The sequence below is a fragment of the Haliotis rufescens genome, unplaced genomic scaffold, assembly GCF_023055435.1.
Source record: "Haliotis rufescens isolate VD_foot unplaced genomic scaffold, xgHalRufe1.0.p SCAF_4, whole genome shotgun sequence".
NCBI classification, from domain to species: domain Eukaryota; kingdom Metazoa; phylum Mollusca; class Gastropoda; order Lepetellida; family Haliotidae; genus Haliotis; species Haliotis rufescens.
In genome coordinates, this window is record NW_025964112.1 from 9433358 (window position 1) to 9450988 (window position 17631).

General features: G+C 38.3%; 1 protein-coding gene across 2 annotated transcripts in view; it reads left to right on the plus strand.

Moving 5' to 3' along the window:
• Positions 1 to 6592: 6592 nt before the first annotated feature.
• Positions 6593 to 17631, plus strand: part of LOC124135815 — a 30941-nt gene continuing 19902 nt past the window's right edge. Inside the window, exons 1-2 of one of the 2 annotated variants that reach the window (XM_046501389.2) lie at positions 6593 to 6745; positions 6982 to 7644. In XM_046501389.2, the coding sequence (XP_046357345.1) occupies positions 7286 to 7644 (359 nt within the window). In that variant the 5' untranslated portion in view covers positions 6593 to 6745; positions 6982 to 7285. Of the gene's footprint in view, positions 6782 to 6981; positions 7645 to 17631 lie in introns of both variants that reach the window. The other variant, XM_046501390.2, reaches the window with a different exon arrangement.

Sequence of the window (17631 nt, forward strand, 5' to 3'; positions counted from 1 at the left end):
TGATGACACCAGGGCCCACTTGCACAAAGCGATCTTAGCGCTAAGATGATAGTAACTCCCATACTTTAGCATAGGCTTACAATAGTCTTAGCGACACTCCCGCAATTTTCACTAAAACAGTAAGTGCCACATGGTGTAAAACTGCACGTAAAGTTCACAGCATGGGGCAACATCGTGCATCACGTAGACATGAAAAGGTGTGAATTTGGTTTTGACACAACAGGTTTCAAGACCATAAAGTGGAATGAAATACATAGTGACCTGTCCTTTAATTGAAATTTGAAAATCACCTTTCTTACCAAAAAGTTAAACACGCTTATTTTAAATCAGCAGACATCCTTAAATTAGATTAATGTAAAATACATGACCAACCTATCGGCGGCATTGGACCATGATTGGGATTAAAACCTTCATAACGACGAATCGTTAAACGGTTACTGCTTGATATGATTTACCAACTGAAGATTCAATTTCATATATGTTGTTGTGGAAGTTACAAGTTGCACGACAATATAAATACAAAGATACACGTTAGGTCTGTGTTTTCCCTTGACGTTTTAAATAATTATGCATGGAATTTTAGAAACGATGGAATAAAGATTGTATTGATAATTCCTTTGACCTTTCATTAACACATATCGCTATGACAACAGGGATATATGCCATGTATTTTACACTTATTTGTGTGTTTTGATTCGAAAAGAGAATATAGCTCTAACGTGTGAAAAGCTGTCGTTACTGACACTTTTCAAATCGTATATACTTGAAGGTTTAAATAGCCACAAAAACACACCGAGAGATTTTCTTGAAACTAGGTTTGAAAAGATAAGTTTTCGAAATTTGCAAATACGTATTTTATACACATGGCAAATGATATGGCCACACAATATTCAAATGATAATTTCAAAACTTTATGAAAAAGTTACAAATAATTAAAAAAACCATGCAAATATCGTTTCACATACATATTCATGAATTGCATTTTCGCTTTCCACATATAAAAGGAAATATTGTAGCTCGTGTTCTATACTCCCACGCATGTAAATGTTCCATACAAATAACACCTAAAATTAGCAGGAGTAGAATATCAAAGTTGGCCGTGGGTCATAGCTTTCCTCATTAATTTCATAGGTTCTTGGGCATTGCCGTCTTTAGTGTTTCACAAACAGTTGCTCAGAGTATATTCCCCATGAATGAAATCATGATCGATCAGTAATGTATATATAATGAGGTAAATGAATGTTATCTGAATTAGATATAAAGCTCGGCTTCGAGGCAATTCGAGTTTTTCCGTTCGGCATTTTGGATATTCAAATCTCATAACAGACTGAAGTAAGCTGGATGTTGATCATATGTATATTAAAATCAACTGGAAACTAACTGTAGGTCGTGGTATTAAACATATCAGCCTTGTCTATTTCAAGACGGGGCAGATATAGCACTTCTGAATAATAAACACTAAAAATTGATGTAAAGGTATTCATGGAAATGGTCACGTTGCCAGCTGAACGACTGAAGCCCCGGGCATGCATGATAAACGGCAACAGATCGTTAATACCACCTTTAAGTATTCTTTGGCAAGTGTAAGGACTAGTGAGGCGAAGACAGCATGCGAGGGAGACACTGCCAAACTGTGTGATCAACGTCAATAGTTTACGTCACTAGCCGAGGCCGCCATTGTGACGTTTACCCGCAAGCGGAAGTGTAACGATTTATGCTAACTTCGGAAGGAGACGGTCTCAGTGTTTACTTTTCACAAGGGAGATAATTAAAGATTTATTGAGCTATTCCATTTAACCTGCTCGTTGAAATGGATGTAAACGGACATTGCGCAGCTTACCGTTTGTTGCGACAGGCCATGATCCTTACCCCATGAGCAATACTGAGAGTTGCTCCCATCTCCCACTCTTTCTTTACAGTCCTTGAGGACTTGTGTAACTTAAGAATATAAAGGCATATAAGAGAATATCATGTTAAAAGTAGTATTTATGGAACAGATATGGGATGATTTTAGGATAATCCGTTCAACCGTATGACGGCTGCATAAAAATAACCAAAACGCGTAGTTTATTTAAGTCTTTATCTCATTCAACCTAATGTTTAGATTTAAGATAGGAATTAAAATATCTTAATAAATATTTTCTATGCCATGTAGACAAAGTTCCACGTTGTGATTATTAGGGCTAACTGGAATATATTGATAAAAGATACCAATTGTCAAATTAAAATTAATGAGGTTCACTAAGTTATTTGTTTTTTGCTGATCTGTCTTTGCACGTTCATCTCGAATATTCCTAAAACTCGAAACATGTAATTGTTTGCCACAGTTTCGAGATAACAACGTCCACTGTACATAATAACCTAATAAATATAAATGATGCCCTCGTGGCTTGCTGAAGAGCATTGTTATGGACTCGTGCCTTGGTTATATTTGATATCACTATCTTGGATTCCTGAGAGAAATGATGCGGTCCAACAAATTATGGATAGTATAGTTCTTTAACGCGATAGAAGCCCATACGACTTATCGATGTTAAAACCACATACTTAATCTGTACGTATATTTGTGGTTCAGAAACGGAAACACTTATAATTCGATTAAACGTTGTACTTTGATACAGGTAAACGTGCAGGGATGCTGAAACCCTGCAACAAGTACCGATATGCATTGGGAATGGGTCTTCTAAAGTTTTGTTCTGGGTTGTTGGTTGAAATGATAACCTGTTACACATTGGCTTTAGTGGCATCTCCCGACTGTAAATAAGGTGATAAATATATTGTGTTATACATGTAGAGCTGGGTTACCCTGTAGATTTAACCCCTCTAAATTGAATTTGGAACCGAACGCACATCGTAACCTAGCTCTACATTCAAAACACAGTATGTTTATCTCCATTCTACCATGACTAAATTATACGCGAACTCTTTGGTTTTAGCAAATATATTTAGTGAAGCGGCATGGGTTGAGTCCAGTGTTTTGAGTGGGTTGTCGCTCTGAATTATGAAATCACCGACACCAGCCTGTCAACAAAATATAGCGCTGTATATACTCAAGCAGTTTGTTTACACCGTAATAATTCACTCGAACACATGACAGGCATTGAAAGCATATGAGCACGGAAACTTGGTAAGCTAACATGAGGTGTGCATCCCTAAAGAAAACTAAACAAGCTTTGCAAGGCTTAAGCCCCTATCTCACATTCACGAATCTGAACACGAATGAACACGATTTAACGTGTTTCCTTAAATCGTGTTAGAACGTATGAAGGTCGCGCACTCATTCGTGTTCACTCGTGTTAAGTCGTGGTCGGTCGCGCGCGGTCGTATGGACGTCGCAGCTCGGCTTAAATCGTGTGCAAAAATTTATAACACGATTAAAGCCGAGCTGAAAAGTCGTGTTCAGTCGTATGAAGGTCGTATGAAGGTCGTATGACAGTCGTGTTCAATCGTATGAAGATCGTGTTCAGTCGTATGAAGATCGTGTTCAGTCGCGTTCAGTCGTGTTGTTAAGCGTGGGAAGAAACTCATACGACCTTCATACGTTTTAACAGGTTTCAACACGACGTCGACTTTCATACGCCTTTCATACGACTCCCATACGCCTGAACACGAAATCCATACGTTTGTCAGAGCCCATCACGTGACTGAGTGATGCCTCCTGCCCCTCACCATCAAAGCCATAGCTACCAGAAGTACTTCCTCCTCCTCCAAAGCTGCTTCATGCGGGTCTTGTTCGTTGTTGAACATGGTGAAGACTGACACAGAAATGCTGTTGCAATGCAGCTTATATACTACATGACCCACGTGACCAATATAAACAAAAATATGTCGTATGAAGGTCTTGCTCAGTCGTATGGAGATCGTGTTTATTTTTGTAGTCGTATGGACATCGTAATGATTCGGGATTAATCGTATGGCGGTCGTGGTCATTCGTGTTAAGTTGTATGGGCGTCGTATGACAGTCGTGTTTGGTCGTATGACGGTCGTATTGGGGTCGTGTTAAATGAGGTTAAATCGTGTTGTATCGTATGAATATCTTATGACGGTCGTATGAGTGTCGTGTTCAGTCGTATGAAGGTCGTATGAGGGTCGTATGAGGGTCGTGTTTGGTTAAGAAATTTGCATAAACCACAAGGTCGAGCACGAATCAACACAATTTTTCAACTTTTCTTAAATCGTGTTCGCAATTTCTTAAATCGTGTATGTGAGACAGGGGCTTTACGTTCTACACACGTCACCATTATATATGACGTCATATCACTCATTGTTACGCAAAAGATATGACGTCACAGTCGTATATAGAAAAGCGCCAAATTCCAAGCTCTCTGTTCTCTCCAAAACGTAAATATATTCTCTTTGTAGATTTCTGTCGTGTTATTGCGTCACACCCTTTGAATATTGTAGTAACCGCATCTGTGCATTTTGTAACATGTAATTGTAGATATCATTATTTAAATATGCCTGCAATGACTGAAAAAAGTACTATTCTGTGAATATTAGCTCCCTCGGTGATGCGGCCATCAAACCAGCTGTTTCAATCAGAGGGGGTTTATTGTGATTTAATAGCCTCTGAATGACCAATCAGAATCAAGTAATTTCCAAATCCAATAACGTTTGATATAACTTTAAAAGACCAACTTCGTTCATTAACGCAACCCACTGATCGTGACGTTACCGATCACAATATCGTACTCATACGTATCTTACTGACTAGATTACGATATGACACTTCACAAAATATTAAAATAACAATAACAAAATCAATATTATGGTTGGTATTCATGATAGTTTGGTGTTCGTCTAACCTCTTAATGCCGATCAAAACCTCTATTATTCTATGCTGTGACGACAGCGTTGTTCGCGACTTACCAGTTGAATACACCAGTTGTCCCAATATCTTGACAAATGTGATCATTGAATTGTTCTGCTTAGTAGTCTATTATTGAACGTGTAAGTGTGTATACCCGGAACTAAGATGTATAAGTCAAATATCTAAAGGGCAAATATCAACTATTCTACATTAAGCCACTCCGTGTAGTCACGATACGAATGGCGAGACAAACACGAGATAATGTTTACACTTCATGCTTGTAATTGCACAGATTGGACAGATAATAAAGACATGCACACGATAGTTGCAATCGTACAATCGAGATTTCTTTTGAATATATTGAAAGAGCTTTATCGCTATTATTCAAATATGCAAGCACTGAAAATACCGCTTACATAGATCTCTGTTTTGAATACAGGTGGCCAAACGAATTATCTAAATTCGGTACGTTGAATCATTATTGAGGAAGAGACATTGCCTGTGAATGATCACATCGCACCTTGCGTCACATTTACCGTTACAATACGCTATCAGATCGAACTCTAAGGAACAAGTATCACAACTTTAATGATAAGGTTAAACCGTTAATGTTCAGCATCTTCGTTAATTCGGGACACATTAAAATTTGCATATGAGGCGGATCCAGAAATTTTAGCAATGTCACATACAACTTGTATATTCAACATGATCTAAATGGTCACCGACAGGACCGTCTGTGTCAAAAATGCTCCCTAAGGTAGTCACAAGTATGGCTTGCAAGATTGTCGAGCTCAGACAACGACCAGGGCTTCTAGTAATGCTATGACGACGATGTATGAACCTGCACTGAAATATACATTTGGTTGTAAATAGCATCATCTTGCAAAGGTTAAAACAGGTACTAACCGTGATAGAAATTGATCCTTGGGACAGCGTTGTTTAGGGAGTGGCAGTTATATATCATTCTGTATCCTTCTTGTCATGATCAGTTGGGATGATACAGAACTTTACTTGTGCGCGACTGTACTCATTACCCATTGATAAAATGTCCAATACTTTGTCACTACTTAGTAATACACTACTACATTGATTATATTGACTGAAGGAGTTTACGTTAATATTTTTCATTCACGTTGATTCTTTCCAAACCAACAGTCTGTCATAAAGCTGATCATCTTGCGAGATAATGATTTAATTGTGAATTATTTACAGTTTCTAAGAAAAAGGACGTACGACGTATGAACACATCCATAATGATAAATCAATCATTCAAAACTATTTGAAAACGTTTTCAAAAACATATGCGATAACCTAAACCCATCACGTCACTCACAATTGACAAGGCCTGACATTTCCGAATGATCTAATAATGTATTATAGACATAACAGATCTTTGTGTCCGTAATGTTGAATATCTAAATGTTTTGTGAAAAAAATGTACTACAAATTAAGAAAATGACAACAAACAACTGTCATTTTTGTTCTGTTCAGATTTTAGTTTTGAACGTGGAAACCTGCTACAATACGACAATCAAGTGCATATTTATTTTGTTGGATATTTACTTATTTACCTTGAATTACACAAGAAGGAGATTAGTCACTTCATATGAGCAACATTCGATGATGAGTAACCCAAGTGCTTCACACGAACCTTGTAATCGGTCACAATGTTTTCTTGCAACGGTGGCAATATCGAGCTTTTCTAGTGAATCAGGCGATCTGCATTGCGAACTTCATACTGAATATGCGAATTAAGTTTTGACGCGAGTGGGCTTCATAAACGCGATGTTTTCATTGATCTTGGTATTGTGTCTGTGACGAGTGCGCGAGCAGTTCGCTGTGAGCCCGCCAGCACTAAGTGAGGAAGCTGTCTCCATCTCCCACTGTGACTGCAGCCGCTTTAAGACTAAGTTTTGGACGCTGGATTCCCCAAAGGTTCTATCGTAGTAATTAATTATTAATCTGAAACACGTAAGCAGTGCCTCCCACTGTATCAGGAAGCTCCAGCGATGAGCTAATCAAACTGATGCCGTATCAATTATCACCGATATCAATGCTCAGTAATTAATTGGTTCCGCTACTTGTTTGAGCGACGAGTCACGCCAAAGGGCGGCCGCTATCGGCTATATATTGCGACTCTTTCACCAATCATCTTAGTATTTTCTTTCCAGGCTGACGACCCTCGTGACAGGGAGACAGGTGAGGTGAAGCCAGTTAGATCAGGCGCGGTGAACTCTGGGATACATCTTGCCTGCCAGACGACAATCCCGACTCAATAGTGACTTGACAAACTTTCCTGGCGGGTGACGGACTCCTCAAAGAAACGTCTTTTAGGTACTGAGATATCTTATAAAGTTCAGTCAAATACTTCTTTGAGTCAGAAAGAGCGACAGGAAGAAGACTAGCGGTCTTTACCGGAGCTCCGGGAGCAACACCGGACTCCATCTTTGACTTTTCTCGGTCCTTGTCATCCAAATGGCGTCCACACCAGCTCTGTACACCCTTGCCGTGCTGTTTGTCACATGCATAGTTATTACTACACACGGATTTAGTTTGAAAGGATTCTGTGCCTCAAACTGCGCCAGAGGAAAAGGTGGTAACGTGTGTAAATGTAACGGCTTTCACTTTGCCGGTAAGCGAGGGGTTCCCACCCTGGACTCCGATCTTTTAACAGACTCCATGGGCGACTCGAAAGAAGAAAACTTTCTTGAGTTGGATTCCGAGGGTTTTGGTGTTTTTGGATATCCTAAGGATGACTCGAGGAGACGGACCCTGAAAAATACAAACAGTCGAGGGAATTTTCGTGCTCTTCTAGAAAAATATCTCGCTGAAAGGTAGGTTTTGAAAATTGCGATAATTTCGTTTTTATGAAACATGTTTTTTAATTGTTTTTCTTTAACGAATTTATAAACGTTTATATAAAACGTCAACGCCAGAGAATATCCAGTCTCGATTATCTGCCGAAACAAATCCCACTAGGCGTAAAAGGTAAACTAGAAATGAATGCGAATTGACAAAGTATTGATAATCAAAATATATTAATGTTCACAAGTCGCGCAAAACGTTACGGACATAAGAATGATTAGGACTTTGGCAACTTGATAAAACCATATGATATACCAAATATATAATATACATTTTAACTAATTTCTTCAATGAAAAGGGTTTCAAATTAGCCATTTACGCCCCACACAGGTGTGAATGTCAGACAGTAATGTACATATATACAACCATGCTTAGCTGACATTATCAATCAAATTCTCAGCTATCTTTACGACAGACAGACAAAAAATTACACTGAAAGCATAAGAATCTCTACTGTTTGGCTGATATGCATTATATATGTGTACCCTTTATCTCACATTACGCCCTCGATTCCATAATTCCACTTGTAAGTTTATTCTTGATATTCGCACTGCGCTATGTCAATATATTTCCCCAGAGAAGAAAACTGAAGGGAAATCCTGACTAATGGAAAGCTGTCTCTGTCTTAGACCTGCTAGATAAGGTCTGGAATAAAACGAATGTTACCAGAAACGGAAATTTGCATACGGCTTAGACTTGATGGCTGGTGTATCCTTTGAAGAGACTATTGCGTGTCCATAGATCTATTAATAGTACATTTCGTGCATTTGTAACATGTGCTAATCACCCTTGTTAAATTCAGGGTGGGGTGTTTTGATAGTAAATGTTAATCGGTAGGTTTAATCACATTGTTATATCTCTAGACCTCGGTGGATCCTGTGTCTATTTCATTTAATGTCGTAAAATAGAAAGCGAAACTGTTAATGGTGTTGAAGGGGGTGAAATGGGGATTTTGAAATTAAGAATAAAGTACAATTACATTTCCTGAACGAGTATGACGCCAACATAAAAGCAACCATGGAAACACGGGGACAAACTGAGCCAAGTATTCGGCGTATTCAGGCTTTATCGTTGTGTTTGGCAGTTCCTGGTGCCCAGTTGAATTAGGGGATGCCTAAACCAAATTAAGGGACCTTTTCAGGCTCGGCAACGGCACTCGAGTTTAAATTGTGTAATTATTTGCTAAGTTCGCAATGTTTCGTATAATTTGAAGACAACACTTGTAAGTCACAAGATTGTCTTCAATTTAAGAATACAAGTCAACTTTCCATGCACATAGACATTCTGTTGATCACAAAAACAAGATAACAAGAACAATTTTTCAGATAACTATTTTCAATATTTGTTCACTTTGAATAGTACTGTCTGGAATAGTTAAGGTATTACAAATTCGAAAGAGTGTTAAAAGGGTTGAAACAATAAATCTAACGTCAATGCCACTGCAAGATCCTATATAGACTACAGGGACTTGGTTGATGCATGTCATCGTATCCCAATTGCTGGGATCGATGCTCATGATATTAATCACTGGATTGTCTGGTCCAGACTCGATTATTAACAGACCGCCGTCTTATAGCTGGAATATGGCTGAGTGCGGCGTTAAACAACAAACCAACCAACCAACCAACCAACCAACCTACAGGGATGACAACTCTGGTAAGTGTGTATGTCGTATGAAGTCTGCATCAATGAAAAAGTTAGTATCTATGCATTAACTATTTACATCCTGATGCCATTGGGATTTGTGTTTGTGTCGTATACTTTCTATACTGATGACAGCGTTGTTACGTGTGCACGTCGTATGATTTCTTTTCTGACAACGCTGTTAAGTGTGTATGCCGTATGATTTCTATATCGATGACAGCGTTGTTATGTACTTCACTGAAGAAAAGGTATTTACACTTCCACAAATCGATTTCGCGAAATTAAAAATAACAGCACACGCTGCACTCTTTGATGAACACATTGCCGCCAGGTGTTCCAACAAAAGGTTTGTATTTTTTAACGTAGTAGCATACGCCATGTGTGACGGCAAGATACCTCTGTGTATTGAATATTCATGAAGCACACCTGTGAAATACAATAAATTAAGTACATTGCGCATGCACAAAACACGTTTTGACATGTGAGGTTACACTTGCACAAATATGTTATCTGGTAATGTAAGGGAAAGGGCAATAAACAAACGTACGTCATGTTCACAGAATGGCATGCTTTATTGCTGTTCAAACAACGTGTAGACGTGACCCGAGTTGATATAAGCTCTCTCATGTCCAACGTAATGTCGATTTTAAGCTGTTTAACATCATGGTAATGAATATCTTAGCAACATATTGAATCAATACCAAAGTAATAGACTCTGCAGATGCTGTGTTTTCTTCCAAAAAATATTGACATAGGATTTTATAAATATTTGGATTTCTAAACGGTGTAGGGTGCTATTATAGTTTATAGTATTGATAAAAGGTCGCGATTTTTAGATATGATTATAACTGATCCCTCACCTTAACTAAACAACACAAAGAATCATATCCCCAACCCCGACTAAACAGCACTATGCGTTTTAATGAAACAAACGTTAGAGTGACGAAACTTAACATTGGTGTTAGTATGTGAACAAAAGAACCCTTCTCTGAAAAAACATCCATTCAAAAATTATAGATGGATCAGCAACACGGGGTACAATGTTACACAAATCACCGAACTTTACCACCTTTAATACACATTTTATTACGGTTATCTACGAAAGGACAGTTGAAGGTATTAATAAACTCTCTCCTGATACACATGGCATTTGTAATTCCTTCGTTGGATTGTTTTTTACGATAGTCAATTAACACAAACCAAAGTTGGCATTTTAAGATGGAAGATACTTTGATGCCACCTAACGGTGGAACGGATGTTTCCCTGAGGTAAGGGACTCATGTTGCGTTATGATGCTGAGGGAAATAACGGTTGGATTTAGGAGATGAATTTAGTCAAACGTGCTTGTGAGGTTTCAGATATGTTTAAGCATGAGCCATTCAGGTCTCAGAGGTGCCGATTATGTGCCATGGTTCCAGTATTTTGCGCATTACAGGATCGGAGATGATGAATATGCGCTAGCCATAAACAAATTATGCTGTTTGGTGAGTCGCGCAAATAAGAGACAGTATTTAACTTTGTAGTACACAATTACTCAAATATCGATCATTGTCAATACACAACATTAAGTGTTTATGAACATGACCCACCGCTATACAAAATATCATATCAAAATAGGATGTCTGTAAAGTTACGACAAGCAAAGACAAAGTGGTATCGCCAAGGGAGATAAGTCCAGTACTCGTGACTTCTATTTACTCATACCGTAATCAAATCCTGAACGATAACAACAGGGTACAATGCATTGTAAAGAAAGATGTCACAGCTAAAAGTGATTAGATATGTCTGACGACACACAAACAGTCCATTAAAGAGGGCGTGTACAAGACATAAATACTAATGTGCAATATTTCTTGAGGTATTGTTGAACAAATTGTCATTACACTTATGCCATTGTCATTTTCTTTATACCACGAAACAAAACAGTGTTCTCATCTGCACTGACAGACGTCTATGTCCAAACGAAACCATCTGAAAAGCTGCACTCATACTTGAGCCATGGCCACGAACACATTGTAATAAATGATATAAGGATTAGAAGTTAGCCACTTTAAAGCAACCACTTGAATAATTGTGCCTTCACCATTTTCATGAGTGCCCCAGGAAGTATTCGCAAGTGATCTTCACAAACAGTATAACTGTATGGCACTAAAATGTGTGTTAGCTTGTGGTGAACAATTAGTTATACCACACTCATTTTGGAATACTGATGAAATGGTATCATTCATACCGGGAAAAATAAATAGCTTCACAGAAGGAAAGACATTTTGATATTTGTCTATTGTAAGATAAAAAGATACTGCCCAGTGTTTACGGAACTGTTCCGTTTCTACAAACGCTTGGACTATAAATCTGTAGATTTCTTCTTTTCTGTGGCTCCAATGCCAGTTCAGAGTTGAACGCGGTTATCATACGTAGACTTTTGAGTTTGTTAATCCAGGGTCAGAGCTGTGTAGTAACTGTAGCCACGACTCTGCTGCTTCCAGAGTCTTGTCCACCACAGAATGTTGACTGTAAACATTGCCACAACGTCATTGCGGACACATCCCCTACCAATGTCAGAATTGATTCCTGACCTACATTCATGTCATCCATACTAAAAATTATGATATGTCAAACACAGCGCCACCTGTCTAGACATAGTTTAGATCCATTCATGGTTACGGACTTTAGGTGACCCATTAAATATATCCTTAATTTCTATTATCATACCATTAATGATACGCGAAAAAAGCTTAAATGTGCGGGATTTTAGTTCCTTGGAAGCGAACGAATTATTTCTGAAAAAGGGTGCTATATTCGAAAACTTAAATCGTAACTAGATACCTGTAGTAACAAAGTTTTCTTTGATGTACTGCAAGATCATTCCGAACAACCTTCAGACTGGAGGGATAATATTTGCTTTTTCTGGATTCTTGATTCTGCCATAGTTATGACTGAGACTAATTAGCTTCTTACATATATCGAAAAGCCTTCCACTACCTCTACGGCTCATATATGGTTCTTTTAAAGACAACTATTTTCATTTTGATGTCCCTTAGATTTGATGTTTTAATGTAGGTGAGAGTTATTGTGGTCACAGTGGAATACCACTGGTATATTGCTCATGGAATAATTTTAGTATTTGTATAATTATGTCTATATTATCAGACTAAATGCTACATTGACTTTAAGACCCAACAGATGTGCGTTCAATTATTATTGTTGATTGATCATGATGACTCTATTTATGAAAGAGGACGGTGTCATCTTTGGGACAGCTTCTGTTGAATTGTAGAAAAAAATGTTTGAAACCTGCCTCTGCCTGCCAGCAAATCTTCATAATTAATTCCCTGTTGACGACAGACGTATATCCCTTCTTAGTTCTTGGTGCGTCATTAAAGACTATCATCACGCAATTGCGAACACCAACACTAGTGATGTCACTTAATGATATTATGTAGAATCCCTGATCAATGAATGTATAAATGAATGTAATATTTCTGCGATGAAGTTAAGCGACCTCGGCTAGAACAAACCGGTTACGGATTTGTTTGACAGAAAACAGAACAACCTACTTCAACTCCATAGTGGCGTATTTGTTTTCAACACGCAGTGTATGTCATTGATAAACAGTTTCAGAAGGCCATATTGACAGAATATCTATTTTCCAGTCATAGGCATATTTGCAAATCCAATAAGGTTAATATACATCTGCTGAATGATTTACCATTCGTAAGCACGATGCTGTTGGGAGATGGCCATCGTTTGAACAAGCAAGGAAAGGCTGTAGTGTACTATATTAGTCCAACTACAGAGAGAGATAGTGTTGTGATCAATGCAACACTCTTGCGCCCGTCGCTATATGGATGAAATAATGCCAATGCGACGTTAAATTTTAACTCACTCACTCTTGCGCCCATTTCTCCATAATGGGAAGTTCAGTTCAAATAGAAAATAAATCACAGCGACTGAATGCAATATCAATTTCCAGATATCCTTAGTTTCTTGAGCATGAGTGAGTGAATGATTGGGTGATTGATTGAATGAGTGAGCGATTTTGGTTTGAGGTCTCATTTCAGTTATTTCACTGCCTGTCAGCTTAATTTTACAGGAAGCCTGACGGGATGCAGTTCGTATACGTTTACCACTTTGGTGAAACCAAGGTTCTGTAGTGCTGAAAGCCCAAGGTTCATAATCAGTGCGAAGTTGGAATTAAGACCCACAACTAGGAAGATCCTAGAACCTTACCACATAAGGCCGGCTGTGTCACTTTATGGTTGAGTCCACCTCTACCTTTGCACAAAGTAAATGGTTCTTTTTAGACTCATACAATTGACGAATGTTGCAATTGAACAGGCAATGTTTTTAATGCAAGTGACAATTGCGTCTAAGTGCGTCTGCTGAATGTTTGGAATTCTCTTCACTTATTCAATTTTATCTTCATGGCCGTCTGACCTTCTTGCATTCCAATGTTGAACTGCCACTTTTGAGATGTTGTCAGTTAAGTGCGTCACATTTACACGGAATGTCCTGTACATTATTAAGGAAAGAGACATTCTTATCTAAACTCTTACCCTCAACACGAACATGTTTCATAATTTATACCCGTGCTGTCACAAGTTGATGTCGTTTAAGGTGTCGACCAATCAGAGGCCTTGGATGTTTTGAAAAAAATATTATCTGTTCCATAAAATACTGTAAAAAATAATTTATCACCAGGGTTGACAACAAAAAGAAATGTTCACAAAAATGTGTTGTGAAATAAAGTTTAACTTGCCGAACAAAAATCCCAAACATTGATGGTCGGTGTCGTGAATAATTTAATATAATGAATGACAAACGTTTTACTCAATCTGTAATGACATGCTCAAGAACGTGTATTCTAAAAGGGACCATGGCTGAACATGACGTATCGCTGAATGCCCCAGCATGTCTGCTTTAATGGGTATAGGTATTTCCCGTAAGGTTATTGTAAAAGTTTTGGGAAAGGTCTATGGGACGTATGGATATTTGAATAGAAAGTACATGCATTTCTATAAGGATTTAAACAATTGTTTATGACTTGCCGTGTTTGCTCTTCTTGTAAAGTATTGTATTCTAACCATTATTGGGAAATAAGAATATCTTAATAATAAAGGAGTTTGATGGTTTGGTTTTAACGCTATAAACTTTTGTAAATATCAGCACCGTGAAATGGAGGAAAGCCCCAAGTGTGACATCAACAAGGGGTGTTGCACATTTAGTGAAACCAACCGCAAACCTGAAATCACGAGCCAAATTCTTGCAGCTGTGGGTCGCAACACTTCACGGCTAGATGTACCGCTACCAGGAAATGTTGTATACGTGGATGATCAATTGAGTTAAATTTGAACTGGATGAGATGTCCTTGTGTGCAAATCCGCCACTCGAAGAGTGAGGTAGTTTGATTTCGGTAGTTTGATTGCAAGGGCCATTTTGTGTTTTTCTACAGCAGCTCTGGGAGTCAGTTAATGTTTTCTTTCGACATAGCTGAATCCGTCATTGCATTCATCTCATCCCCCATCCAATCCCTGATGTTGAATTCATATATCCAATTCATCTCTCGCTCTTCCTTTACTTATACTAAATATTGATCAGCGAGGTTTTATACAATGTACCTCGAAGTCGTGAGGACCATTGAGTTCGTACCAAGTTAGCCGGAGTTCGAGACAAACTAATATATATTTGGATGTACTATTAGTAGGCTTTGGTGTATCTCTCCAGAGCCTCTCGGATGTTGACCGTGTGCTGTGCCTACTGTCATGTAGGCCTGACCACAAACTGAAAGAAGACGAGTCTGAAAATTCATCTCTGTGTGTGTTAGGTCTTCACACCTGATGTGTAGAGGAATCTCGCTGCACTGTTACAAAAGCATTGAACGCAACGAACTCCTATGAACATTCAGTAAAGCCATTTATTTAAAATCTGCAAATAAAATGGACACTTCCCATCATTACGTTATCTGCTAATAATGTTATTATAATCTCCCAACTCGGAAAATGAACAAAAAATATACCTTTAAACTAACTGTGGATGTGACCTTATTGTTTACCCTCAATGCCTTAATGAACATTTTTCTTTGAAACATGATGAAAGTTAAAAAAAATTAAAGGTTGTAATGTACGGGGAATGGCTTGATATTCTGTATGTAGTGAATTAAAAAATCTGAAGTCTTGTATACAATGGTCTTATATTAATTATGTACACTCTATGTATATGCCAAAGGTTTTCACACATCTATTGACCTTATTGCAATATATTGTTATCGGTGATCCTTTTAGAAGTATTCGTCATGGTGATTTGAGAATCTACAAAACTGTTTCACTTTTTCATATGACGTCTTTCATGACGGGAATGTACCTTTGCTCTTATACCTATCAATTAGTACATTTTGTACATAAATAAATTACGATATTGGGTAATTGTCGAGCAACGTAACTCCACCCATTTCGATTTCTTTCATTGATCGGGCGTCTCGACGGTCATTACTTCTCTCGTGAACTTGACTATCTGAATGCACTTGTATGTGAACTGACGTAGTGTCATCGGTGGAATGATTGAGAAACAGATGTCAAACGCATTGTAGAGGGGAAATAACAGGCTTCACATTTCATCAGCTCTTTCTCAAAGGGTGAATAGAGGTAGTGAAGCTCGAACGTTCTTCCCACAGACATTAATTGTGTTTCCGTTGTGTGAAGTCATCCGCTGTAGCGTCATGTTCTAGGTATCTGATGACATTAGAAAAGGAGTCTATCTAACTTCAACATAATAATGATTATTGCGGGGTTTATCAAATTATTTGTTTAGGGAATAAGGAGTTGACAGGAAACAACTCAAACAGCTGGCAAATAACTTTCAATCATTGTTCAGTAGGAACATATAAACCGTAGTTCCGGAAAGTTGTTTGATATTTATTATTTCTTCTTGATTTAAAAAAAATAAATGATACCAGATGACGAGATTTCCGAGGAGCCTACACAAGGGTAAACATGTCGTCATGGAAATAGACTGGGCTATTTCCTATTTCTAAGACACCGGAATTTGTTGTATAGAGTGCATGCCTCAAGCGTGCCAGGATCCTCTGGTTGTGAATTCGAATCACAAATCGCCCTGTTCATACACCAAAATAAGTTGACACGCCGTAATATAAATAACTAAAATGCAGTATCAATCGGCGTTAAAACCATTTCACTTCCCCACTCACTCATGTTGTTTCGAAAAGAGAATAAAATTTGGAGATATCATCCATGTAAAACGTCATAAAGGAAACAGTGTTTTTTGACCATTTGTTCGTCATTAATGTTGGTTATTCGATTATCTATTTACTATACACTATGTAGACTTTCCGTTTAAGGATCTTGATCATGTAAGTGTACCCAAACTTTATGTTCAGCTCATTTCCATACCTTATTTTAACATTCAGGTGGAGCAAGATAACCTCGCGTCTCAGATAAACGGTCTTCTCCATTGTCGTTAATGTTTCAGGAACAATAATAATTGCAGTTCATATGCTACAACATATACACAGGTAACAACGACATCAACTATTATGCTACTTAGTAGCAAGGATAACAACTACTACCCCTTATAGTCCACGAATACCAATACAAACTACTATGGTCTATCGAGCATAAACTACGTACAACGATACCAGCAACTATGCTACTACTTTTTAGACGCCACGAACAACGATAAGAGCTACTACTCTTCGACCGTTTATACTCCACGAACAAAAAAGGAAACTACTATACTCCACGACCACCGACAGCAACTACTACACTTCTACCCCACGAACTACGATAACAGCTACTACACTTCTACCCCACGAACAACGACAACAGCTACTACACTTCTACCCCACGAACAACGATAACAGCTACTACACTTCTACCCCACGAACAACGATAACAGCTACCACACTTCTACCCCACGAACAACGATAACAGCTACTACACTTCTACCCCACGAACAACGATAACAGCTACTACATTTCTACCCAACGAACAACGATAACAGCTACTACACTTCTACCCCACGAACAAGGATAACAGCTACCACACTTCTACCCCACGAACAACGATAACAGCTACTACACTTCTACCTCACGAACAACGATAACAGCTACTACACTTCTACCCCACGAACAACGATAACAGCTACTACACTTCTACCCCAAGAACAACGATAACAGCTACTACACTTCTACCCCACGAACAACGATAACAGCTACCACACTTTTACCCCACGAACAACGATAACAGCTACTACTCTTCTACCCCACGAACAACGATAATAGCTACAACACTTCTACC